The following is a 27,691-nucleotide window of genomic DNA, read 5'->3' as shown; positions in this document are numbered from 1 at the left end:
CTTGTGAAAACATGTTTCGTTACCAGCTTAAAGCAGTTTTAAAATAATTTACCAATTTTCTGCAATGATTTTCTAACATAAAAAGAAATTAAAGCTTACCGTTTCTTTCAGTGTTTGAACGAATATTTCAACATTCCAGGTCTGATGATTCCCATCACCCTTTTCCTTCGATTCGCTCCAGAAGCTCGAGGGATTGGAGAGGTTCTGCATCGCAACCTGCTCCTCCAGGCCTGTGTGAGTGCGAGCCATCATGCTCAGCACTCGTGCCACGGCCGCAGGGTCCACCTCCTCCCGCGAACCCAGGTTCATCAAGTTGTTGCGGCATTCTTCTAATGAAGCGCAGAAGTTGTACCCAATTTCCATTATAAAGTCAGCTAGAGAACCACGATGCTGGGGAGGAAAGAAATAATAGAAATGAAGAACACCATCATTAGCCACTACGAATAGTTACAAGTACAGGGTGGTGACGAGCCGACTGACACATTTCAAATTTGAATACTGTGCTTACGCAATAGCTTGTCCTAGTTGGCAGGAAGGGGAATGGTAAAAGAAGAGGATGCCATTTCATGTAGTCAGTTGCAATGGAGCATTGGAAATTGCAAAAACGTGTTAGCTGTGTTATCACAAAATAAAGTCTGTGACAGAAATGCAGCGTGTCTGTAGACATTTCAATGTTAGTTGATATGGACACGCACCGTCTCAGAATACCTTATTGGTGAAACACGTATCATGACCATTAAAAACAAAAAAAGCCATTGTTGACAAAGTTGCGGCTATTGATGAGGACCTACAGAGGCATCTGTACGGCAACTTCCAGACATGCTTGCAATGCACTGATGTGAACGGAGGCCATCTACAGATGTAATTTTCAAAAAATAATCTTGTAATCTGTAAGTAATGAATGGCATACTTGGACGTACTCGCCTCTGCACCACCCTTTATAAACACACTCAAGATATTGATGCATCATTTCGACGCTAAAAATGTTCAAAAATGCCAGTTTAGCTGCCTGCATGTTGGCAATACAACATAGCATTTGGTCACATCTGTGATGTTGCTTCCTGTAGTGAAACAGCACTTTTTTGAACATGTGTAAGTACTTTTTATGTTTCAAGGGTCTTCCATACAGTCATCAGAGAAAAGGTTATATTGAATGAGAGAATTTCGTCTCACTGTCACCTTTCCCTCACTTACCTGGCATAAGACAGCAAAATACTGAACACACAAACTTACCAAATAAATCCATTAACTTTGAAATCAATATCGAAGAAAAACAGAAGAAATATCACTATAAGGAAGCTCACATACTGAATCATTACATTTCAATATTCCCAGTCTTAGTAATATTACTGTACACATGGAGCAGATTAATCGGTGCTTTATTGAAATAGGCTGTATTGGTTTCAGTAAAACTGACAATTCTACCAATCTGATATATCCATAAATAGTTTGTATAAAGTGGAAAATTTGGTCATATTGTTATTTTTATGGGTACAAACATATAATTCTTATCCATTTGAATACACTTACAGTTAATTTTCCCACATATTTTTTTTTTATTACGATTGCCTATACACAAACGTACATCCCTGACGAGGCTACCAGACAGGTGGTAAAATCGATAGCAATAAAAACCTATCAAAAATGAATTATAAGTGGATTAGAATGGATTACCCATCTCCATGTAACCAGCAAATGGATATCTTTAGATACAATGTATAATTCTTATGCTCTAGTTTTTCAAGGCAAATGCAGATTCGTTTTCAAAGTAAAACAATTGCTGTCATCTGATTACGATCCCTTCATGTTCTTGAAGGAACATTTGCATATCAGTGTCTCCCTGTAGCAAATTACATTTTATTTCCATTGTGCCTGTAGCTATATGAAAATCTAAAAAATATATATTTACCTTTCTTAATTGTAATTTGAAAATATGTAAATGTATCCAGACTATACGACTATCTTACAAAATTTACAAATATTTGTACATTAGGTTAATTACTTCTTTGGTTGTAGGTTTTAAATAATACACTTTATGAAAGTGTATTGTATTGTATTCACCAAATCTTCAATACACAAATAAATAATAAATGATTCCTCTAGCATGATACCCTCATGTAAAGCTTAAGGAGTTCCATGTTTATGGATCTGAACAAAACCACGCTTGCATCATGTTGCTAGTCAAATATAATTACAGGACCTGAAGATTACTCACCATAGTGTTAGCCATACTTGTGTTATCTTGGTTAACCTTATCCATAGGCAAGTCTGGCTTGTTAGGATACAGAAGAGGTGCCAATACAACTGGTACCAATTCTCTGGGGAAATCTCTTCGCAAATTCTTCAGAAACGCTTCTTTTGTTTCAACTCCAATACCTGAAAATTACAAGCCAAGGTGTCATACTTCATACTACTTCACATAAAACCTTAAAATAATTATGAGAACATACAAATAAAGCAAATATAATGAATAAACAAAAAAATACATAGAACAATTTCAATACTTGGGGAGGAGCTATTAATATGGATGCACAAATAATGCATTCAGAGTGACAAAGTTTCAATATACTTTAAGGGTATACAAGACTTTATGAGTGTATAACCTGCATCCTGATAGGACAAAGTATCAAAAAACTATATCTTGTGTGTAACACGCAACACAATTGAAGGGTCAGGGAAAAAACCAGGCAAGTCAATTATGTGTTAAAAGCAAGGTAGTGGTATCATATCCTGCCATGTTCATGCTGTGCTGGACTTCACATGCTATCTTTGGTTTCATACATTTGAAACCTCCATTCGTCGAATCTTTGTATGTTTTTTGGGTCTTTTCATTTACATGCCCAGTAACGTCTTGCAATTAGAATTTCATTTTCCAAAGTTTGATGAAAGTTGATTTACCAGTTCTCTCCGCCTGACCCTTCAATTTAGGTTTATGAAATGATTTTGTTAGACTTTGGGTTTTGGGAGCATGAGATCAAGATGACAAAGACGACCAGTTATACTGCTGCTTTTAAATGACAAGTTTTATGGGACACACAGGAAAACTGCAACAGGACTGCGGGAATGTTGGAAGCAAGCATAGAAGCTGCAGGACCTTCCATGAAAGAAGTAGGTTTTCCATAGGAAGTGCCTGTTCATGACAATTTCATACACCAGAAAGAATTTCTCACATGACAAATACTGATGTTACAAACCCCCCTATGACAGTACTTGTGAACTCATCTCTGCCAGTACCACTTGTGTGTTCTCATGTGACAAAAAAAGCAATGCTCTACCTGCAATTTAATGGTGGGTGTGCACTCTGATCTCTGCCAAAAATCCCATGACATTGCTCAGTAACGCAGAACATTTCTCGCACAACAAATAACAATGTTTTGGCTCCCTTATGATGCCACTTGTTCTTTGCCAAAAGACTGCCACTTTGCTGGGTGATGCAAAACATTTTGATAGGTGAAAAAACTGGGAAACACCCATTTCACTGAGTATTTTGAGATACGTTCTACCTCTGCAGTTTAGGTGTAACACGTGTGAGTGGATGAAATATATGATGAACCCAACACACTACCCAGCACCCCTGGCTTTGTAACATGTTACAGCTTACCACCCTGCCATTGAGGATGGCTATTGGAAAATTTTTGAATGTACACATCAATTACACAAATTACTCTCACAAATGAAATTCCTAATATGCTAAGATAATTCAAACAATGATTGAAATTTCAATTCATGGCATAATTGAACGGCTCGGGAGTAAAACTTCATTGATAAGCCACAACAGCATGAAAAAGAAAAAAACAGGTGAAAATTCATCCATTACGTTGTCATCTATAGATGACCCAGATGTTCCAGTGTTTCTGGCTATCAGCAGCTTCTGAAGGAACTTCATTCACTATTGTACAGCAATTGAAGACTACAGCAACTGAATCCAATGTTAATTCAATTTTGAATGAAGCATGGGTTATCAATAGGGGCACATATTTTTGGTAAATAAAAAAGCAAAATTTCGGTACAAAAATAGAGTAAATTTCGGGTTCAAAAGCGGTAAATAAAATAAAATTTCAGTGTTATAGTGGTATATAAAATGACATTTTGGTTTTAAAAATATGAATATAATCCATAACTACACAAAATAAACATATCCCTTCTAATACCACATTAAATCATTACCAGAATATTAAATATATTCCATTTTGCTTCTCAAATATTTACAGTAGAAATAATCCATTTTCCATGAATTGCATAAGTCACAGGATACTTCAGACTTCAGAAAGTGTTGTGTCTGTATATAAACGGTAAATTCCGTGTTTGAGAGTCTATTTCGCATTTTCCACTTCATTTCCCATCAATTTGTGACAAAATAGGGTAGGAAAATGCACCTCACACCTTTCAGAAACATGAAAAATTAACATTAGAATGTGTTATTTCACATTTCGTGTTTTCGTCAAAAACGAAATAAGTTATCAAGTTTTACTCCTGAGTCAATCAATTAATAGAGACCTGCTGCTTCATGTAACCTTAAGGGCCTTTCTGATGGCGCAATGGTAGCATTGTTCCCCTGTAATCGAGAGGTCCCGGGTTTGATACCCGGCAGAGGCACATAGTGGTTTCGATCCCACTTTAAACTGTAGGTCCAGTTGCAATAGCCTTACTGTGCATAAAGTGGACTTAAAACACCAAACCAACCAACCTACCAATCATGTAACCTTAAACATCAATTACACGCAAGTGAAATTATTAAGGCATCTTGCCATCACCAATGTGGAAAATATCAACAAGCAATACATGTACTTACGAACAATAAAAATAGCTTACCAAACTGATCCTTTGGTCCGTGTAATAGATTGCTCAGTATTAAATGCAAGACTTCAGGAGTGGTGTCGTGGAGACCACCTTCGTATTGGCTGTTACCACTATCTGAAAAGCAGTACATTCATTATCAATATGAATATTAACACAAACAATAATGCAGAAAATCATTAGTGTAAATATTAGGGATGGGACCGATTAATCGGTAATCTATCGGTATCGGCCGATATAGGGATATCGGTGTATCGGTTTATCGGTAAAATTACCGATTATTTTACCGATCCGATATATAAATAAATATCTGATAAATTAGTGCAAAATTCTGCCCCTTTGTTGTATTTTTTTATGGATAATCTCCATGCTCTACTTTCCAAAAAAGTAAATGTCTAAATATGTAATTTCTTTTGCACTGCAGTCACTTTGAAACAATTTATTAAGGAGGTCAATGAAACTTTCAGGTTCTTCAAGGACAATTTGTAATTTTATATCGGATCGGTAGAATATCGGTTATCGGTATCGTTAAATTTTATATCGGTACTTTATCGGTATCGGCCAAAATTTCATATCGACCCATCCCTAGTAAATATACATCACTTGACTATCGAACTGATGATGAGCACCTGGAAATTGCACTTGTACAAACTTTACATGAAAATTTGCCCTCTTAACTTCCAGGAGAAAGACCTTCGATATTACGTTTTTTAGGTGACAAAGTTCAAAAAAACTTAAAATGCGGGAAAATGTAAGATCAAGGAAAATTGTATAACATTTCAATCAAGATTGAATGTATAATGAGAGAAAATGTAAAATCCAGGAACGTGAAATTGTGGTTACTCTGTAAATTGTTTTACTGAAGTCAAAATTATGCACCGATATCCATAAAACAGTTACTCACAATTCCTAGAGTAGAATCAGGTTGAACTTATAATAAACATAATACAGGGTGATTTTTTTAAAACTCATGGTTTTCTTTGTTGTGTAAAATTTGTAAATGAAGTATTATTTCCATGCGGTTTGTGGCAAATGAATAAGGAAGGATGGGAGATTTATTGGAGTATGTTTACCGGTTTATATGCATCCCGGGTAATATCGCCCACGCCTCAACAAAAACAGCAAATATTCACCAGTGTACCTTTCGCGTCTATATGGTCTGGGGATTTGGATGCAGTACGGAGGTTTAAGTTTCCTCCTGTAGATAGCACCGTTGTCATTGTCAACAATAATCAGGAAATTGAGCTGTTATATTGTTGTGCTGGAAAGTTGTGTGCTTTTGCGTAATTGTTGTGCTGAAAAGTTGCGTTATTGTGATCAGGACACACAGTAAGAATGGTGTACTCCTTGCAGAAACGTGTGTTTATCGTGAAAAGTTTTTGGAAAACTGATTCTGTTGTTGCTACGCAAAGGGCATTTAGAAACAAATTTGCCTCACGTTCTGCCTTAGACAGGAACACAATATTGTCGGTAGTGAAGAAATTGGAAGAAACAGGATCGCTTCCGAGTGAGACAGGGAAGCATCGGACCCCGCGGGCAGGTGTTGTGGAAGATGTCAGTGCTCGACTCTTGAGGTCGCCCAAGAAATCTCTCCGTCGTTTGTCACAAGAAACCGGCTATAGCTATTCAACATGTCAAAAGGCAGCGAAAACTGCGAAACTAAGGGCGTACAAAATTACAGCTGTTCAAGAATTGAAGGATCCAGATAAAGTTAAACGTGTAGATTACTGTAATTGGTTTTTAATGTTTATTGTGCGTAATCCTGATATTCTGAAAATAACGTGGTTTACTGATGAAGCCTGGTTTCATCTCTTTGGGTATGTTAATTCTCAGAATACACGGATATGGGCAGCTGAAAATCCACATAGTGTAATCGAAATTCCCTTGCACTCGCAGAAAGTTGGGGTATGGTGCGCTGTCTCAGCATCACGTATAGTGGGTCCAATCTTCTTCAATGAAACAGTGAACACAGAGCGGTACGGGGCAATATTCATGGAATTTGTTGAAAGTTTGGACGACATTGAACTCACACAGGGTTATTTTCAACAGGATGGTGCTACATGCCATACATCGCATGACAGTATGGCACTGATTGAAAGTTTCTTTGCGAATAGGGTTATTTCAAAGGGATTGTGGCCTCCGAGGTCTCCAGACTTAACTTCACTTCTTTCTGTGGGGCTTCCTAAAGGAGCGTGTGTACACAAACAACCCTACATCCCTGGAAATGTTAAAGCAGAACATTATCACTGAAATTGCGAACATTAGCGCAGAAACACTATGTCAGACAGCCCTTAACATGGAACAGCGTGTTCGACTTTGTTTACAGGAAGGAGGTCGACACTTTCAGCACCTTCTTTAAAGGTGAGATGTTATGTCATATGTCTGTGCCATAATTTTTATGTTTTATTTATGTTTGAGTGAATACAAAAAAAGAAATTTTCATTAATTCAGTTTAGCAAAAATCCAATACTTCAATGTTATTGTAGGGTACATTGGTGAATATTTGCTGTTTTTGTTGAGGCGTGGGCGATATTACCTGGGATGCATATAAACCGGTAAACATACTCCAATAAATCTCCCATCCTTCCTTATTCATTTGCCACAAACCGCATGGAAATAATACTTCATTTACAAATTTTACACAACAAAGAAAACCATGAGTTTTAAAAAAATCACCCTGTACAATTTGTATCCATAACAAACACTAGATATTTTCTGTGTGTATTTGGTATTTTGAAAAAGTGATCAGAGAGGAAAGGACAACCACCACATATTTTGTACATAAAAATTTTCTAATTTCTTAGGATCTTACAACTACTAAGAAAATCAGCGATCACAGCAAAAATATGATTTACTATGAAGAATCGACCCATAATGAAATACCTAAGAAAACAAAACATATTTTGAATTTGTGCCTACTTTGAATAACAATAAATATATACAGAATTCACTTCATTTAGGTGCCATAACCTTTAATATACATAAGTATATATTGGTTATGTGCCTGCACTTACCAGAGTCAACGTACGAACGAATAAGGTCAGGTAGCTTCTGCTTTACAAACTGTGCTGCAAAAGTACAAGTGTAGGAGTTGGAAGACTGCAGAAGGGCTAAACCAAAAACCACTTCCTGGATTGGTGTTAGTTTGAGAACTTTACTAAGCTGAGGAAAAAACTGTGCAGAAGGCTTCAAGCTCTGTGGAAGGAAAAACCAAGTGAACACATAATTATTTGTAGGAATAATAAACACAGTTAACTACTACATACAGTGGTTTTACAGAAGTAATTAGCAAACTGGATCTGTGATTTGTTGCTTAATTTAATTAATGTGTCCATGTTGTATCATTACATTAATTGAAACTAGAAGTTCAGGGGAAAGAAGAATCTAAGGCAGCTTTATGTAAGGTAACATACTGCAGAGAGGAGGAGGGGGAACAACCCTTGGTAGTCAGGAAGGCCTACGGCATTAGTTCTTTTTCACGGTACTTCGATGTCCACCAGGGGTGCCCAATTTTTATATATATATATATATATATATACACACACACACACACACACAAAAGCTAGTAAGTGCTTGAGCAATTTGTAACAGGACATATTTGACTATGCTCATAAAAGGAAAGTGTTGCACTGTGCCATGAAAGCATGTTTTTAATGTGGAGGTTGGCCCAATATATTTTTTTTATTCTTATTTTTTTATGTAGCATCACTGCTCTACTATTTTTGGCTAATTGCAACGATGAAGGTAAGTGACTATATGATGAAGAGACATTCACAATTAACACTGATGGACAGACTGGGACTCCTGGCATCATAGTGAGCTGTGCTAACCACTCTGCAGCAGAGATAAGCTACAGACTACGTACACCAAAGATAATGATTAACATCTTAATTTCATTTTGTTTTTTTACAGTACTAAAGCGGGTTTCTCAATAACTGGCACTACCAATATACACCATCAGAATAAAAAAAATCACATCTCTCAAAATTAAAGTGTTGGGATAGAAAAAATAGGTAAAATAAAAAAAAGGTAAAGTGCTCCACTGTGCTTAGCACCAAGCCATGAAGGCATATAGGGGGTGAGGGGGTAATGCCCCACACTTTCTTGATCCGGTCGTGAGTGGGGATGACGTGATCAGCATCACGCCCCTGACCACCTTTACACCCCCCCCCCCCAGGCTTTCCCCCAGTTACCCATGTCATTCGATGCTGGATGGGCGCTGGGGCCGCTTCCAACGTTAAAAAAGTTCCCGGATTTGAGCCGGCTGGGGATCGAACCTGGGACCTTTAGCATGGTAGTCAGATGCGTTACCGACTGAGCGACCGTGGCCACATAGACCGTGCATAACTTCTAATAAAAAATTTCAATGTAACAAATTAATGTTATGGCTATGCTGTAAGAAACACTATAACAGATTATTTTGAGGACTGATTATTTCTTCCGAGAAGAAGGAGGAGAGAGAGATTAACACCCCTCGAGCAAAATGAACTGTCCTTACTATGCATTGTGTAAAGGGACAAAGAAAAAAGCGGTGAAGTTTTTCGAGCAGTGTTTGTAGAGCGTTTGAGTGAAAGGCTGCGTTGCTTTGCGCGTTGGCTGCAGAAGTTTACATGCAGCAGTTGGCGTCGAGATCTCTGAGTATGGAGAATTCGCGAATTTGATAAGTGCTATCGGCAGCAAGTTGCAGTTAGATATTCGTGGACTGTTTTTGTAAATGTCGTTTGCCTAGTGGACATTTAACAGTGACCTATGTTCCGGACATTTGAACGTTCGAATGATTGGGAAAAGAGCACGCGGAATTTTATTTAAATACAGACTGTTTTCTTGTGGCAACTTTTATAGCGTGAGAAGTGAAAAGAACACTGCAAGGGTGTAGTTGTGAACTAAGAATTGCTAATCGAGGTGACGACGTTGATACCAAGTTTGACCTTTGAACTATGAATGTGGCGGTGAATTACTTCGAGGAATAGACGTCGAAGATCTTCGAGGGAAAGAAGAAGCGGCGGAAAGAAGACATCAAGGAGCTTCTGCCAATAGTGTGCCCCCCCCCCCCACCCCTTAGTGTTGAGAGCTCTCGAGATGTTTACTTTTATATCGGAAGTGTTGATTACATTAAAAGTGAAAGCGCAGCGCTGAGTAAATTTCGTAAGTAGGTCGACCATATTCTTTTAATTGAGGTTAAAGTGTTTATTTTCTGTTTATTAATCCATGTTACTAACCTAAGATTAATCTAAGGCAACTGGAGGTAATTTTTGTATTAGTTTTAACTATGTAAAACAAAGCCCTCCAGCTTTCCAGGGCAAATTAAAAATTTATTAACCGCTAGTTTATTTTAGAAGTTTGTAATAAAAAACAGTAAAGAATCCTTGGGTTTTCTTAAGCAGTTTTAAAGTGTAAATTAGAAATGTAAAACAAAAAAATATGTTCTAGCGTAAACGAAACTGCAACACAAAAAGTCCAAAAACAACTTTTAATGTTATAACACAAGCTGATGGAAACACATTTGCTGGCACCGTTAAGAATTGAGGGGTTCACAGCAAAGTGGTTTCAAGACAGTTTTGAGAAAAATATATATTTAAACAGCTTAGTAGTATGTTTAGCTGCTGGAGCACAGTCATAGTAGTGCCTCTATGAGCTATAATTGAAACTTCGGAGATACTTACCTAGCACTGAAATGTTGATACTTCACAGTTCTAAATTATACGCGTAACTCCTTTTACACTTGTGCTCTGAAACTCTTTGTCATAAATTTTCTGAGAAAAATTTCAAATATGCAAAAAAAAAAAAAATAATAATAATAATAATAATTAAAAACTGCATGTTACATAAAACTTGACAGCACAGGTTGGAATAAACACTTAAATTTATATTTTAATATTTTTGCATAGAACTCTTAGTTGACACAAAGTAAAGTTATAATCATTTAGGGTGGCTGTTGACAGTCAAAACCTATAACGATCAGCATCAGCAAAAAAAGAAAATAATAATAAAATAAAATGTCATGAATCAGCAAATTTGCATTCATACATTCATTGCAACGTAATATTTTAGCTCACTAAATGAGCAATTTTGAGACTAAGTAAAACAAATAAAGCCTACCTTTTGTTGGTTAAGTGGGTTATCGATAGCGTAGCAAAGGTTAGATATGAAGCTCGGTTTGGTTACTAAAGCAGAGCACTCCTGAACAAGCAACTGAGTTTGATGAAAGTCCTTGCTGCTGGTTTTGCTCCCCTCAGCACTGAAGTCAACGTGTGAGAAGAGACAGCGCAGCAAGTGTCGATCTGCCTCTGGACCGTACAATGTCACCAGCTGAGAGAGAAACATATTCGTATTTTTAATATACCACTCACAATATATACACAAGGATAGTGTATTTAAAATATACCAATCAATTAACATAAATAAGGGGGATGGACAAGACATTTGCTTTATACAAACAAAGATCATATTAACTAAGCATTGACCTTTTGAGTCCCAAGGCCATTTTCACAACTAACCCCCTTGGTCCCGAGCCGATTTTGAGCAAAATGCACAGTTTCAATTAAATGAGTGTAGATCGGAGACTAATTGCCCTAGAGGGATGAGTGATATACCGTTGTACGCGGAATACACCAGAGATTCAGATTATATGAAATTTATGCAAATTCGGCATATATGTGGTGCAGGGAAGGGGGCTAACTCTCAAAATTCCAAAATTTCAGGAAAAATATGGGGTCCCCTCCCCCCAAGAAAAAAGTACCTGACAGTGTCGACATGCAAAATGAATCACAGATTCAGACGATATATAATTTATGCACATTCGGCGTACATGTGGAGGGGAAAAGGGGGAAATCCCTTGAAAAATACTTTCTTTTAAAAAAATGGGGTTTCTCCCCCCCCCCCAAAAAAAAGGATATGAAAAGTTCAGAATGCACATACAAATTATCACTGGCATGTAAGAAACAGAAAAATATTTGCATCATTGTCATATGACCAATGTAACGTGAGTTGTACCCCTGAAACAAAAGGCTTGTACGCCACTGTCTCAAGCTTCGGAATTGAGCAAAATGCAGACTTACATTGAAATGACTATAGCTCAGAAACTAAATGCCCTAGAGATATGAAAGATATACCGTTGTACGCAGAATGAATCACAGATTCAGACGATATATAATTTATGCACATTCGGCGTACCTGTGTTGCAACTTGTGGAACACTTGTGCTCAAAAACAAAGGTTTCCTTCAGCGTGCCTCGAAATTCCATTCTCACAACGCACATTCAACAACCTCTTCCCCCTACCCCACCCCCTGCTTGCGCCCGCACGGAAAACTTTCATTTTGACATCGGATACTGATAAACAAGCTTCCTTTGAATGCAGTTACCAGGCGGGAGTGAAAAGCATTGCTTTAGAACAACAAAGCCGGTCTTCCTTTGTCGGCAAAAATTTTCCCTTGAAAAGAGACGCAAAAGAGAAGTCCCTTTACCTGCCTTTTCCCCTCCATTTTCAAGAAGAAAAAAAAGTGCAAGAAACATTTCTGTTAAATACATGTGTTAGGAACAATATTTTAAAAAAATCGAAATTCTAGCCCAAAATAGAAAAGTTCGACCGAGACGCTTGGGACCCAAAAGGTTAATATTTATGAAAATAACAACAAAATGGCAGAATTTCACACTAAATTACATGCTACTTACTGATCAACAAAACATTTGCTAACTTTATCCATACACCAACATGTTAAGGGAAAGGTGGAAAAATTGCTTACTCATGGCTAAGCATGCAATGGAGATTAATGAATTGTAAAGACACTTATACAAACTGCACTTTCAATCTGCTAATACATACTGTTTCAAAAGTCGTACAACCCAAACTTTGATGGCTTATAACATGAAAACCGTATGAGATATTTACACTGGGTTTCCTGCATTATTAAGCCTCATCCATAGAGATATTTTTCAATGCTTAACATTATTACTTTACTCCACACAAGACATTCTGTAAATTAATTAATGACAGATGTCAGCATTATTATTTTCATTTTTCACAATGCAATTTTTGGGTAAGAAACATATGTAAGAAATTATCAAAGGGTCAAAATTAGACATCGTATGACTAAGCATGTGAATCTGTCCATTGCAACCAATATGGGTCATGTGCAGCATTTAATGGGTTTGGGACTGGTAATTATATGGTTTAAGTAAAAAAGTGCCACTTTAGGAGCTTAACACTTTAGCTGGCAAAACTAACAGGTAGAAATTTTCTCAAGAGACACGGGCCACATGTAACTTAGTATTAACCCTACATTTGCATGAAAAACCATAAGACATTATTTTGCACTGAAATTGGACTCCTAAAATGATCCTACGCTAGCCTCAGGTTTCCCTGAATTATCCTCACCTACACAGCTACTGTGCCTGGCCTTTTGTCAACCACTGGACCAGCACCTTGTGACAACATTTACATGTTATATCTCCAAAACTTACAACAGTATTTCATTTGTTTTTTGTTCATTAATATACATGCTTTTTATAACAAGGAAATGTTATTGGGAACGTTATAGTACTACATGTATACAGTAGTATTAGTCTTTTGTAAAATCTCAAACAACGCAAACGACGACTTAGCATTTTATATCTTCCATCATTGGGGAGGAATAACAAAACACTTCCGTTGAGAGGACTGTTATTCAGGACAAAGATAAAACCAACTTCAGCTTTCTATGACAATTACTTCTTGTGCTACGATTTTTTATTTTTTGTGAATTTGAAAACACCATGCCTGGAAAGCCTGATCCTGTAAAGGTACACTAAGTCAGCCTCGTGCCTCTAGCCTCAGTGTATAAGGACTTTTCAAGTGCATGCTTTTCAAACTTGCAGCAAAGTAAAAAAAAAAAAAAGAAAATCTTTGTTCAATAACTAATTGTCATAGAGATAAATCGGTTTTGTTTTCCTTTCTTAGAGACAGGGCATTCAGCGGAGGTGAAATTGAAATAAAGGAAGAACACAATTGAACTAAAAAAAAAAGGTATTAGACATGCCCCTGCAGCCAGCACAATATACCGAAAAGGATGAAAGAATGTAGCTGTGGTACATTCTTACAAGTATGCAAAGTTTCATTCAAGCAGACTGATACTACTTGGCTAAAAAATTTTCAACAATGTATAAGAGTGGCAGCATTGCCAGGTGCAGAGAATATTACACTTAAAAAGTCCAATGTTGGTGCAAAATTATATTTTATGATTTTTCATGAAAATGTATGGACTTATGACACATCTTACCTGCATCTCTTGTTTATAAAATTTCAAGCTTACGGTTTTGCCAGCTTAGGAGTATGCCCCTAAAATGGCACTTTTTCACAAACCTCATATATCACCAGTTCCAGACCCACCAAATGTTGCACATGACACATATTGGTTCCAAATGACAGATTAACATGGCATTAGTCATCAGACATTTAATTATGACCCTTCGATAAATTCTTAAATATGTTTCTCTCCAAAAAGAGGCATTCAGGAAAAAAAATAACTAACTTGCTGAGTGGAGTAAATTGGTAATGTGAAGCACAGAAAAATCTCTCAATGGATGAAGCTTTATACAGTTTTAATGTTGTAAACCAATCAAAATCTGAGTTCATTGACTTTTAAAACACACTGTACTTTCTCATTCAAGAAAACACACACTACTTTAAAAAAAAGTTAAAGGCACACAAATTACCCACATAAGAAAGAGGGTATTTGAGCACAATATCAAGACAATGCGTAGAAGTTGTTCGTGTATCATGCCATCCACATGTAACAAAATGTGAAAAAAATATAAAACTGTGGATGAGAAGATTTAATTCATCACCATCACACTGTGCTCCTTACATGGTTATCTACTTATAAAAAAATAAATTAAAAAACATGCATTAAACATAGTTTTCTAGAACTTGAGCAGAGGCGCAACCCCAAATTTTTGTCTGGGGGGGGGGGTGCAAGTACCAGGATAAACGTACCTATAATAATAATAATAATAATAGAGCATGTGTTTGGAACAACCTATTTGAAATATTTTTTCAACATGTTCAATTTCACATTAGCTAATATGGAAAACAAACACACAATGAATGATAAATGCATTCCGAATATAATTATTTTGTACATAACATGTATAACTTTCATGTACAAGATATGTTTTACACATATGCAACATGGATCGACATGAAATTAGAAAATACACATGCATCCACACATGCAACATACTAAAACTAAATTGTGTACTTATTCAAAGTTTATTCAATACATATATACAACACATATTATTTAAAAACATTACAGAAAACAATGAAATTGTGAACAAAGCGAGCAAGAAAATATCTAGATCCAAGTTGTACAACTCAAAACAATATTGATTTAATAGGGTGCAAATAATTTCACGGGGCACCATGGCATTCTTTCTTTTAGAATTTTTTTTTACACATCTCTCTCGGTGCCCATGACTGTCACCCGCCGCTTCCTTGCTGCGGCTCTGAAGTTGACGAGACTGAGAAAGGTAGGCAAGTATTGCGAGCAAAGCGAACAAGAAACTTTTACGAAATGTATTTTTATTTGCATACAATTTGAAATCGAGGGGAGCAATTGCTCCTCTGTGCCCCCTTGCAGGTGCTCTTGGCAGTCAATGTTGCCCCCCCCCCCACCCTATATGCCACTAATAGAGTGCAAATAATATCACGGGGTGCCAAGACACTCTCTCTTTCACAACCTTTTTCATTTAAATCATACGGTGTCTATGGCCAACTCCTGAACTTGAGAAATGCAGCAGGCATTGCAAGCAAAGCGAGCAAAAAATATTACGAAATGTATTTTTATTTGCTTAAAATTTGAAATTGGTTTGGTTTGATGTTTTAAGTCCACTTTATGCACAATAAGGCTAATCGGGACTGGACCTACAGTTTAAAGTGGGATCGGAACCACTATGTGCCTCCACCGGGTATTGAACCCAGGACCCCTTCATTACAAGCAACGACGCTACCACTGCGCCATCGAGGAGGCCCAAAATTTGAAATTAATGGAGGCAATTGATACTACTCTGTGCCATTGGCAGTCAACGTTTGCCCCCCCCCCTCCCCCCTTGTGGTTGCACCACTGAACTTGAGTATGTGTGTGTGAGATACATAATATACTGTAAAGTGAGAATCATAGAACTTAAGACCTTCTGTAAACAAAAGCACGTGTACCCTAACAATGTGGCAAACTTATGAAAGAAAAATAATCCACACAGCCTTTCCAGGTGTAAAAACATTCCATTTATCAACAGATGCAGAATATGAAGTGTATCACTGAGTGATGACCTGTTGAAAGTTATTATTTGTATGTTACAAAAAAAGTTTAAAAAATGAACATGTTGCCTGGTGGCCGACTTTCAGACTCATCACCGAAGCTCCCTGGCTCGAATCCCGGCATGGGTGTTATTTGTGAGTATCGCTTCATCAATTTCATCTGACGATCACTCATTCTCATCGTCGGGATTAGCCAAAAGTGGAAGAAAAGCAACGCTAAATTTAAAACAATCAAATACAAAATGTACATCTTATCCCCCAGAAGTAAGACTGTTCCGTACCATAGGATTAATTTTCTCTCATATTTTACCAAAAAAACCTTGCTAGAAGAATGTAACACATGATATAAATTACGTTTTGAAACAGGGGTTTCTTCATTAAATTTATTTGATGTTGGAAAGTGTTATGATTTATTATTGCAGATAATGAAAGTAAGCTAATACATATGATTTGATTGACTAAATTAATAATTATGCAGCAAAGACACCAAGGGAAACTAAAATGGTAACTTATAGAAGCATAAAAGTGGGGAAAGAAGACTAGAATACAGAAATATTTTGAGGCAGTCACATTTTATTGTACGCTACATATAAAATAAAATGCATATTTGGGGGTGAATTTTTAAATATTGTCACATTTTTCTTCTCTCTTGTTGTGAGGTGTTCATTTTAAATCAACCTCCCTCACCCTACGGCCTGCCCTCCTTCACCTGCAAAAGTATTCCGGAGTGTGAGGATGTCACCATGCGGATGGTGAACACCTCTGTATTATATATTGACTCCTTCGTCCCACCCCCTTCCCCATCCCCGGAGGATAGTCACTGACAATGTGAAATATACTATCATATGCCGACAATCGACATACCACTTCCGTTTCTGTACTTGACTTAGTGAGAAGTATCGTGGTTGGCAACAGCCTAATAACGGATTTCTTCCGCATCATGTAGTCCGTTCTATGAAAGTACGCTAATGGAAGAAAAACGTGAAAATTACATTGGATTATACATTTTAAAATATATTTTCATTAAAGGTTTCTGTTTATAATAATAATACGTGATTATTGTATAAATTACAATCGATCACATGAACAGCAAGAAAATAGCGCCAGTTTCGAACATGGCGACTTCCATGCGTGCAGGAAGGTCTCCCGTGTTTTCAGAGTAGTCTTTCGGAAATACAGCCGTTTGAAAAGTGGCAAGAAGCAGGTTGTTCTAACGTTTATGTGACGCTGTGTCGGTGGTATCCTGAGCAAGCAGTGAAGTTTGTGTCTGCGTCTTTGTGTTTCCGATGTGGTGAAAGAAAGGAAAACGACCGGTCAAGTTGTGACTCCCGCGAAAAAAACACGTTGTTGCTCGTATAAACAAGTACACCGATTTTGAGATAAATGCAATACAACGCGAGGTGCTTTCGTATTCTTTCAATCAAAGAGCCGTCCTGTCCACTGTGGAGAAGATGTTGATAGTGATGATTGATGACGATCTCCCCAATTTTAGCAGTCGACGTTAAATCGCCTCTTGTGCCACGTTGAGTTCCTTTTTGGCAAGCAAATTTGACAGACCGTACTCTGACCGGATGATGTCTAGCACCGAAAATGCCTCAAGTTCAAAATGGAAGTACTGAATCGAGGTAAGAAAATACATTACTTGCATGAGACATGCGTAAATAATGTACTTATTATCGTCTTCTTGTTTTCTAGTGCATGAGAAACCGAGAGAAAGATAAACAATCTCTTTTTATTCCCCGGCTTATCTTTGTTTAGCTTCTGTTAAAACTGGCAGTATATTTGTTGCACAAAGGAGAAAACAATACTCCACATGTCAACAATGTTGGGCAATAATTTGGTGGAAATAAAACCAAAAGGCTTGACTTACTGAAACGAATCTCTCTCTCTCTCTCTCTTGTATAAATTTGGCGCTGTCATACTGAGAGAGGGGGGGGGGAAGGGGGATCTGTTAACCCAGTGTCAGATAAATTGAACTTTTGGCGTAGAAAAATATGTTCATTCTTGAACAAGAACATGTATTTAATCACTTGTAGAAAATTGATTATACTTCAATGTGTAGATTATCAGTTAAAATAAGAATACGTTTTTCCATGTTACGTAAAATTAAAGGTTGCGAATGAGCAGCATATGATGGCCACACCATTCACGAACAGCTGGCACCGAGTGATACGTTACTCGAAGCGAGACTGTTGTTTACAGAAGGTTCGTGATTCTTACTTTAGTTAAGGAAGTATTACACACGAAACTAATCCCCAGTATTTCCACCCCCATCAGTACATATATTCAGTTTTCTTTCTTAGAGCCTAATAAACACTATTCAATGATTACGAGATTAATGTATTTTCACCAAAAGTGATTCTGATATCTATGAATTCCTTATGTATTATTTAATAAGTTATCTTTTAAAAGTGATTTAAATCAGATTTTTTTTAAAAAAAATCACCTGATTTAAATCAAACTACCTTGTCAGGGAAGGTTTGCAAAACCAACCTGTCATGAGTATAGGGTAATCTTTTTATTAAATTATATTTGTTAGTATGCCAACAATAATAATTTTCTTAATTATTCTTCAGCAATTTCGTATATATTATTGTTTCTAAAAAGATTTTTCATATAGTGATGTGCTAATTGTAAATTGTATAAAGTTGTGTTGAAAATCAATTAAAAATATATGAAATGCTGAAGTGTAAATTTTGTACATACAAGCAAAAGAAACTGTCAAGATTTACTTTTATTTTTAATAAAATATAAACAAGAGGGCACTTAAGTAATATTTCCTTCAAGTTCATAGTTTTAGATTTTCAGTTACGCATAATCTATAATTTTTTTTAATTTGTCATTATAGATTCCAAAAATTCCACTCTCCATGGAAATGCCCAACACAAGACGAAATTTTCAACTTTTACTTCCAGTGTTATCCGACAAGATATCGAACTTGGTCAAACCTCCACATGTACAAAATTTGAAAGGCACAAAAATTGGCCATACTCCATGTAAATAACAAAATTAATCAATATGAAATTGATTACTTTTGTTTTTAGTTCCATTAAGGTTTAAATGTTTATGAATGCATATAATTTGCACATTTCACGAAATTAAAAAAAAAATGCTAGCATCTGTAGGCTACATGATTCACAGACAAATGAAGTCAAATTCTATTACATTTTTAAAGCATCACACATGTAACATGATTTTCATGCATTCAGGCTATGTCATCATACTCTAGTTCTTTCATTTGTTAACAGACATCAGAAACTACTTTATAATTCTACGAAATCATTTCATTACGAATATATTAATTCAATCTCATGTCTAGAACCTTACATTTTAAGTGTAAAAATGTCAGCGCACATGCTGGAATGTACAGCAGGTTAAGGAAAAGTTGCAAGATAAATTGTGTAAATAATCTTTAAAGTTTCAAGAAACATAAGTCTAGAATTTACAACATTTATAAGTTGCAGTTGTCTGATACCCTCTTTTTGTATATAAAAAAGAAAACATTCGGTACAGTTTCCGATTGTTTTAGGTTTTTTTTTTCAAATTCTCCTAGCAGAAAGACTAATTATCGTAGAATTTTGGAAATCATTGTCACACTAAATTTGAACCTTCCTTAAAGTAATGAGCACTGTTTGGTTTCGAAAAAACATTATTTATGTTGAAAAAAAACAACTTTAAAATTACCTTACACAAGCATGAGTGCTTTCCATGGACAAGGTATTCTCTGTTGACAAGCAACAGTAAATATCGAAGAGTAGTGGGAATGAATGTAGAAGTAAATCAGATCCTTAGTAGAATGCATTTACGGACTTTATTTTAATGTTAAGAGAACCAAACCGGCCCAAGTTCCTTTCATTTTATTGCGATTTCATCATGCTACGAATCAAATTTTTACATGGTTCGATTTCGATTTACTTCTGTTAACAGATACTGCGGAGTATTAGCGATAACTTACTGGGTGTTTTTTTGTTTGACACAGGTTTTCCACTTCCATATACTCCTATGTAATCCTACCGTTGACAACAGCCATTTGTTTACTATCGTCTTTCGGACGAACTTCCGCTTCTCTGTGAGGTACGAAGGGGTTTTCAGCATCCGTTCACTAATTCTATTTGTTTACGTGCAGTATTTGAATGTGTACTTTCGTCTGGCAGGGAAAATGTTCGGAGATACATGGAACAATACAGGCTTCACGTAACTTTTTCAAACAACTGCACAGCTTTTCAGTGGTGTGTCGACAATGGTTTCCTGCACAAATGTCGTTCTTGTCCACACCACAAAACACCGATGAAGTTATACAGTCCCATATTGAATCAAGGATTCAGAAAATGCCAAAGGAAACATCCAGGTGGGGGCTACAGATATTTTTCCAGGGCCAAGGGAACGTGGCTTGAAAATGTGATTTAACAACTGTGTTTAGTCTGATGTATAGTTTCGTGAACGATGAGTGCTACGAAACTGCTATTCGGGAAGCCTGAAGACCTGGTTCCAACATGCCTTTAAAGGGAATCTATAGAAAAAGGCAGGTAGCTGGAGTATAGCGAAGGCAGGGCCACGGGGGGCGGAGCCCGGAATCTGTGGGCAATTTGGGTCAATTTTTATGAATTTTTTAGTTTAGCCTGAAAAAACGACTGTTATATATCCATCGGTACGGGTGGGAAATTTTCATCGTTTCTCGTATCGAAAATTTCCTGGCTTTGTAGGGAAATTGCAAATTTTTCCACTTCCGAATGCTGGAACTTTAAAAATTTCTCATCCCGCACACCCCTAATTGCTACTAGAGTCGACGAGCGATATGAAAGCGGCTGACCTTGACAAGTCCGTGCAGAGAGAGAGGGAGATACATTTCCGCTGTTGCCACCTACTCACCATTCGGGGTTCTCGCCAGCTCTTACAAAAAAAAAAAAAAAACAACGGCTTACATTCGAACAATTGTAAATTGCCGCTGCACGGATATTATTGCAACAATCGATACCAATTCTGCATGAGTATTACCAGAAAGCTTTAGACAATCGTATTGTGCTGTAAATTAAACGTGTAGAATCTTGAAAGTAAGTGAAAGAAATTAAATATTTTATTGACCATTATTGTATAGAGAAAAAGTTCTCTTGCGAGCCGATTTTTATTAAATTAGATTTGAAATAACTTTCAGTGAGAAAGTTACAAAGAAAACTCCAAACGTTAAGTTCGTATAATATTTACAGCGATATGTTATTTGATTACTGAGAAAACGAGAGAAGAACTTGATTCATTCTTTTGCGGCGCAGCAAGGACAACTTCGTTTGCCGCAGATATCATGCGCCGGTCTTGTGGCACTCGCAATAACATAACAACTGTCTGGCATGCATAACATGAACTGAAAAGAAAAATTAAAATGCCATTTACTTACATAATGCTCATTCCGTACTGTTGTCAACCTCGTCACTTGATTCAAGTTCTTCGGAATCTGTGTCTTGCAAATTTATAATGACCTGCTCGATAACATCCTCTCTGACTATTTCACGCTGAAAGTCATCTTCTTGTATTTTCTTTGCGTGTGCCAAACAATCTGCCCACTCGGAAACACCTATTCTGTCTATTGCTTCATGAGTCAGTTTCTCTACGTCGGCAATTTTGCCAGCTACGTACCCCTTCAACTGGGCCCAAATCATTTCAATCGGGTTGTACTGACAATGATAAGGTGGGAGAGGAACAACTCTGTGACCATATTCTCTCGCTATTATATCGATTTCGTAACTTTTGTGAATTGGTACATGATGTTTCACCAACTGCAACAATTCTGCTCAGGTTTGCGTGCTTGTGTGGGGAATGTTCCTTGTTACAGAGCCATGCCATAATATCCGCCTTCCTTGTGTTCAAACAAGGCATTTTATCCACTTGCAAGGAATGTATGCTTGCGTTGTCCATTACAATCACGGTTTCAGGAGCGAGAAACAGCAAGAACTGCTCGCGAAACCACTTTCGAAACACAGCAGTCATTTCTGAATGATAGTCTGTACTGTTTGTTTTTGAGCGGAAAACCAATTTACTTTGGGGCACAAAGCCTGTAGCATCTTCGTTTGATTCTGGTTGACCCTGGTTTCATCTAAATAGTATATATTTGCAGTACCAGCTTTCCTGATTTCGTGCATGGTTCTGAGGAAGATCACTCTCGCAGCTGCAACATCACCCCTCCCCATTAAAAATTTCCTCCCGTTGTTGCCTTTCCTATATCTGAACCCCATGTTTTTCAAAATTTTTAACACTGACCACGTACTGCCTGCAAACCCAATAGCTTCCTTCAATTTAGCCCCAAGTTTCACTGCAGTAGGAAATTTGCCATTTGCGTACATATCAAATATATTATGCAATACCCATTTATCAAAATCGTCCAAGTGCGTAACATTTTTTCGCCGATTACGACGTTTGCCAGGCGAGCGAAAAGACAACCTGGCTTCCTTCACAATCGTCTGAACTGTACGCAGACCTATCCCACATGCAGCCGCTGTACGCTCCTGACATTTGGCAACACTGCTCCCTGACGAACACGAGGCACTGTCTGCACTACGAGATTCACTTTGGAAGAACTCACACACTTTGTACACCATATCTCGTGCTTGTTTGTGTAGAACACGACACTTAGTTGTTTCTGTAGCCATCTTGCACACGTATATTGACAAATTTTTGTGATCACACTGAAGAAACACGAACAGTCACAACGAAAACCAAACCGATTCTTACCGCTCGGAAAACAAAAGAATGACATCGCACGTTTTCCACGGCAGTCTGTACTTCCTCTTTTTGCTACTGCGCATCGAGGCTTGTTTAAGGTCAGCCGCTTTCATATAGTTCTTTGACTCTAGATGTCGCTACTGCTTGTCTCAAACACAAAACCCCTTCGGACCTCCTGCGAACATCCGGGGAGAGAGGAACAGCTAGCGGTTGTAGTCTGTGTCATGCATGAAGTTTGCGAAATGGTGAGTTTTTGGCACGGTACTTTTAACATCTTATTTTTCACATAATTTGTGCTTCCTTCAGGAGATAACTGTGCTAATTAGCTTCTGTAACGTTTAAATTACCTCAGCAGTACTTCACGATGCTTCCTTTCGCTTCCATGAACGGAGAATGCCTTGCATATCGGGAGGAGACATTGTTGTGTAAGGTATTTTTAAAGTATTTTTTTCAACACTAACAAGTACTTTTCCGAAATCGTAACACTGCTAAATACTTTAAGAAAGGTTCAAATTTCGTGTGACAATGTTTGCCAAAGTCCTACGATAGTTAGTGTTTCTGCTACAAGATTTTGAAAAAGAGCATAACACAATCGGAACCATTACCACCAAACCTGACCTGCCTAACATAACCACGAAAGCATATATTGAACAAAATCTTAAATAATCGCTAAAACTCTGCAGTATGTGTTAACAGACATAAATCGAAGTCGAACCATGCAAAAACTGCATTCATAGCATGATGAAATCGAAATAAAACAAAAGGAACTTTAGCCAAACATTCTATAGCCTACATGTACAGAAGATAAAGGGAAAATACTAAAGCCCACTGCCGTAATCAAGGGGTCCCGGGTTCGATACCCGGTGGAGGTTCATAGTGGTCCGGATCCCACTTTATAGGTCCAGTCCCGATTAGCTTTACTGTGCATAAAGTGGACAAATCAAACAAAACAAAGTCAACAGGAAAGTGGATATAAACTTTGGTAATTTAATTGATAAGTCTTGGACTCATTTGATCGATTTAGTTTATTTTACTATGCTTTTATGCCACTTCTAGTTAATTGTGAAGATTGGGATGAGTGAAAATATGATGAAGAGCCACTCACAAACACTCGTGCCGGGATTTGAAGATGGGACCCCTGGCATCATAGCATGCTGTGCTGACCACTCCACCACAGGAGCCAGCAATAAGACTTAGAAAACGTTCATTTACAATAGTGTGACATTATCCCCAATATCAATGTGTTTATTCATCATTAACCATTACAATAATGCAATAGATCCTAAATCTATTTGAGACTGCCTGTTGGTGTACACAAGAACTAACATTTTGTGTGGCAAAAGATATAAAACACATTACAGGCTTAATAGGTAGTGAGTAAAAAAAATGGAAGCTAATATAAAACACATTACAGGTATGAAGTGAAACAAAAAATCGGTACTACTTTACTATACCTGAGACACCTGGGAATCATTTCTTTCGCACTTTTTTACATTGCTAACGTACTATTCTGCATTCCGGAACACTTATTTAGGTGAAATAATTGAATTTGTTAGGAAAGTAATGTATATTTCTTACATTTACGAGTACTTACTGTTCTTGTTTATTTCCACACACAACATGGCGATAGCTTACCATTGATCGTTCCTTGAGCCAGGAAAACCATTGACGTTAGCCCAAAAATTCACGATATCCCCACAAACCATCACGGGGACGAGGTATGCCTACTAGGTTAGGTTAGGCCTGTTAGGTTTGGTTCCATTAGCACTCCTTTTCGTTTAATTTAGCATATATGGACAATACGAGAGCGTATTGTGCTCTCATGCAGGAAGCAAATGGCGGCAGCAGCAATAGCGCGTCGGAAATAGATTTTCGTACAAAACCACATGCATTCACATTAAAATGAATCAAAATTACATTCCCGAACATCAACAACGCTACAGAAAATGATTTGCGTAAGTACTTTCTCCTGTAAATTTGAAGAAATCTGTCTCAGGTATATTAGTGTTTTACCAAAAAATCAAAAGCTATGCAAATATTGTGAAAAAATATTACTAGGTTATAAATGCGATCGCAAACGCCCGATAGAACGCAGGTAAACTTTCCCAGCAACTACCTACGATTTCCATCCTGGTATCACCTCTATCATGCCTATATTGTGTGCCAAACCAGACTTTAACTTCAAGAAAAAAACATCTTACTTACAACATAAAACATATGCTTTCATTAATACCGATTGTCCAATAACAGGTTTCTCAACTCAATCTAATGTTAGCCACAATGAGCGATCTCGAAACTTACCAGTATCCAAGCCTACATTTAATACACTTGACCGTTTATACAAGGCTTGGCTTGTATTTAAAATATAATGCAAAATATTATTGCACTTCACATCTTCACAAGAACTAAAAATTTAATTACGAAACCACAACACTTATATGCAGTTGTTTATTTACTTTCCAAAGGTTCCATTACGTGTATTTGTTGACCTCAAATTTAGTACAGAAATATCAGTCGGTTAGTGCTTAGTATGTGCCAAATATAACGATACTTACACGAGATATTTCCTGAGCACTTGATTTGTAGTTTTTCTTTGTCAAATTTTCAACCAAATAACTTATTTGTGACAAGGTAAAAGACAACGAGTCCAGGTTCATAGTTCCATGAATACGGCCTCGAAAGCTTCAAACACGTTTGAAGCTTTCTTTGGTATCCACGAATAGCTTCCCTGGGATCCCTTCTTCTTGTAATTGTAACTTCTACATTGATATAGGCCTAAGTCCAACATCGGGATGAAATTTTAAGACTTTTCTCACAGCAACATCATGGCGTACGCATCACATATCACAGAATTTCACCAGTTCGTGTAGTTTCGCAGAGAGCTTCGTCAAATTTCGTTGTGCTGACTAGTGATGGGTCGTTCGTGAACGAGTCGTTCAAAAGTAACGACTCTCTCTTGTGAGCGGTGAACGACTCGTTCACCAGAATTGAACGACACGTTCAAAGAGTCGTATGTGTGCCACGACTCCTCCGCCCGCCAAGCAACTATTATTCCATTATTCCCTCTCCTTTCCACGAATTTTAGGAGGAAGGCGCATGCGCAAGTGTATACTCGCCTGGCGGCCGGAATTTTTGAAAGAAAGCAAGTCGATTCTGCGGGCAGCAAATGGGGACTGGAGAGGAGAGGGAGGGGGGGGTCCTCTCTGTTCCTTTTCCCGTAAAGCTGGCTGAAACGTGCCGTGTACGATGAGAGGGGAAGGAGCATGCTCGCGAGTCGACTCTTTCCTTCGTTCAAAGAGTCGTGGCACACCTTAGCGACTCTTTGAACGAAGGAAAGAGTCGACTCGCGAGTGTTGTTTGCAGAGAGAGAGCGCGCAACCTCAGCCCATGACGGGCAGCGAAGAACAGCCAACAAATTTGTCCTGTAGTTTCAAGTTCGGCCAAACCATTAGCGCTAAAATTACAAGAAATTAAATGTTAGTAAAAAAATATTAGGGGAGTCTTGTAAAAATTTTGAGAAGGTGTTAGGCACAGACCTCTTGATTACAATATTCCGATTAGCCTTTATGTGCAGATAGGATAGTCGGGACTGGACCTACAGTTTAAAGGAGGATCCGAACCTCCACTTTGTATTGAACACGGTACCCCTTGATTACCGGCGACGTTATCACTACGCCATCGGGGAGACCCGATTAGCCTATTGGAGCATAAAAGTGGACTTTAAACATTGTCTGACAAAATCGTTTTCATATGACGTGAAAAATTTCATTAACATTAACGTGTAAATATTTTACTAATGAAAACAGCATTAAAGAATAAATATAGAAGTTTAATCATAAATCTCATCGTACATGATACTGCAAAAAAGCTTTTATTGAATGACTGCAGAATTAGGAACAACTACGTAAGATGGACATGGGTCATGTTCACGAGTGATATAAACAGCTGTTGGCCATCTGCGGTGAGCCTACGTGTTAAGGTGTTTTACTAGTAGAAAGCAACATTAAAAAAAATACATACGTATAATTTGGCCCGCTTTATAGAAATTCGATCATACATTATGATATTGGCAGAAACTTATATTGAATGACTGTAGAACAACAAAAAGCTATGGATATGGGATGGACATGGATAATGTTCAAGAGCGATATATATTTCTTAAACACAGCTGTTAGCCATCCGCGGAGAGCGAGCGGGTGGATCCTACTTTAAACTGTAGATCCAGTCTGCTGGCGAGACTGCCGCCGCCGCGCCTTGTGTAAGAGAGCTCGCGACTCGCGAGCGAACGATGAGTGAGCAGAAGAGTCGCTAAGGCGAGCGAGTCGTTAAGGTGCTCCACGACTCTTCGTGCCGTCTCGAGAGTCGTGAACGATGAGTGAGCAGAAGAGTCGCTAAGGCGAGCGAGTCGTTAAGGTGCTTAATGACTCTTCGTGCCGTCTCGAGAGTCGTGAACGAATGATGGGGAAAGAGTCGTGGGACTGTGCTGTGACTCTTCGTGCTGTTTCAAGAGTCGTGAACGAGCGATGATGTGTCGCAGCGCAGATCTGGAGTGCATTTTGTTGACTCGCTTTCTCACATTTGTTGCGATATTAAAACCAGTGATCGAATGAAAAAAAGGAAGAATATGTAAATGCACGTTATTACTAATAAAAGGTTGATATAATTATATAGCATTTCTGTGTATGCTATCGTACTGCATAATTTGCATTATCCGCAGCATGAAATGTAAACTGAAACAAGATACAAATATAGAAAATCTCACTCATGAGGCAGAGTAATGAAAACAAGTATGTGCAATAAATTTTGTTTGTGTGTGTGTGTGTTTACTGTTTACACATATATGTATATCCATACACATACAGAATCGTATTTGTATTTTTCTTATTTTA

At 37.6% G+C, this 27,691-nt stretch overlaps 1 protein-coding gene across 10 annotated transcripts in view; it reads right to left on the bottom strand.

Moving 5' to 3' along the window:
* The window catches only part of LOC145998924 (CCR4-NOT transcription complex subunit 1-like), a 142,158-nt gene extending 116,495 nt beyond the window's left edge, over positions 1–25,663 (bottom strand). For all 10 annotated transcript variants that reach the window (XM_083135706.1, XM_083135707.1, XM_083135709.1 and 7 more), the window contains exons 1-6: positions 25,358–25,663; positions 10,897–11,106; positions 7,812–7,992; positions 4,813–4,914; positions 2,216–2,376; positions 100–390 (exon numbers count right to left, since the gene is read on the bottom strand). In XM_083135706.1, coding sequence (XP_082991832.1) covers positions 100–390; positions 2,216–2,376; positions 4,813–4,914; positions 7,812–7,992; positions 10,897–11,106; positions 25,358–25,459 — 1,047 coding nt within the window. In that variant the 5' untranslated portion in view covers positions 25,460–25,663. The remainder of the gene's footprint in view (positions 1–99; positions 391–2,215; positions 2,377–4,812; positions 4,915–7,811; positions 7,993–10,896; positions 11,107–25,357) is intronic.
* Positions 25,664–27,691: the final 2,028 nt, after the last annotated feature.

This window comes from Lepisma saccharinum, chromosome 14, assembly GCF_977018435.1.
Source record: "Lepisma saccharinum chromosome 14, izLepSacc3.1, whole genome shotgun sequence".
In the NCBI taxonomy this organism is placed as follows: Eukaryota; Metazoa; Arthropoda; class Insecta; order Zygentoma; family Lepismatidae; genus Lepisma; species Lepisma saccharinum.
This window is presented reverse-complemented; position numbering and strand designations above follow the sequence as displayed.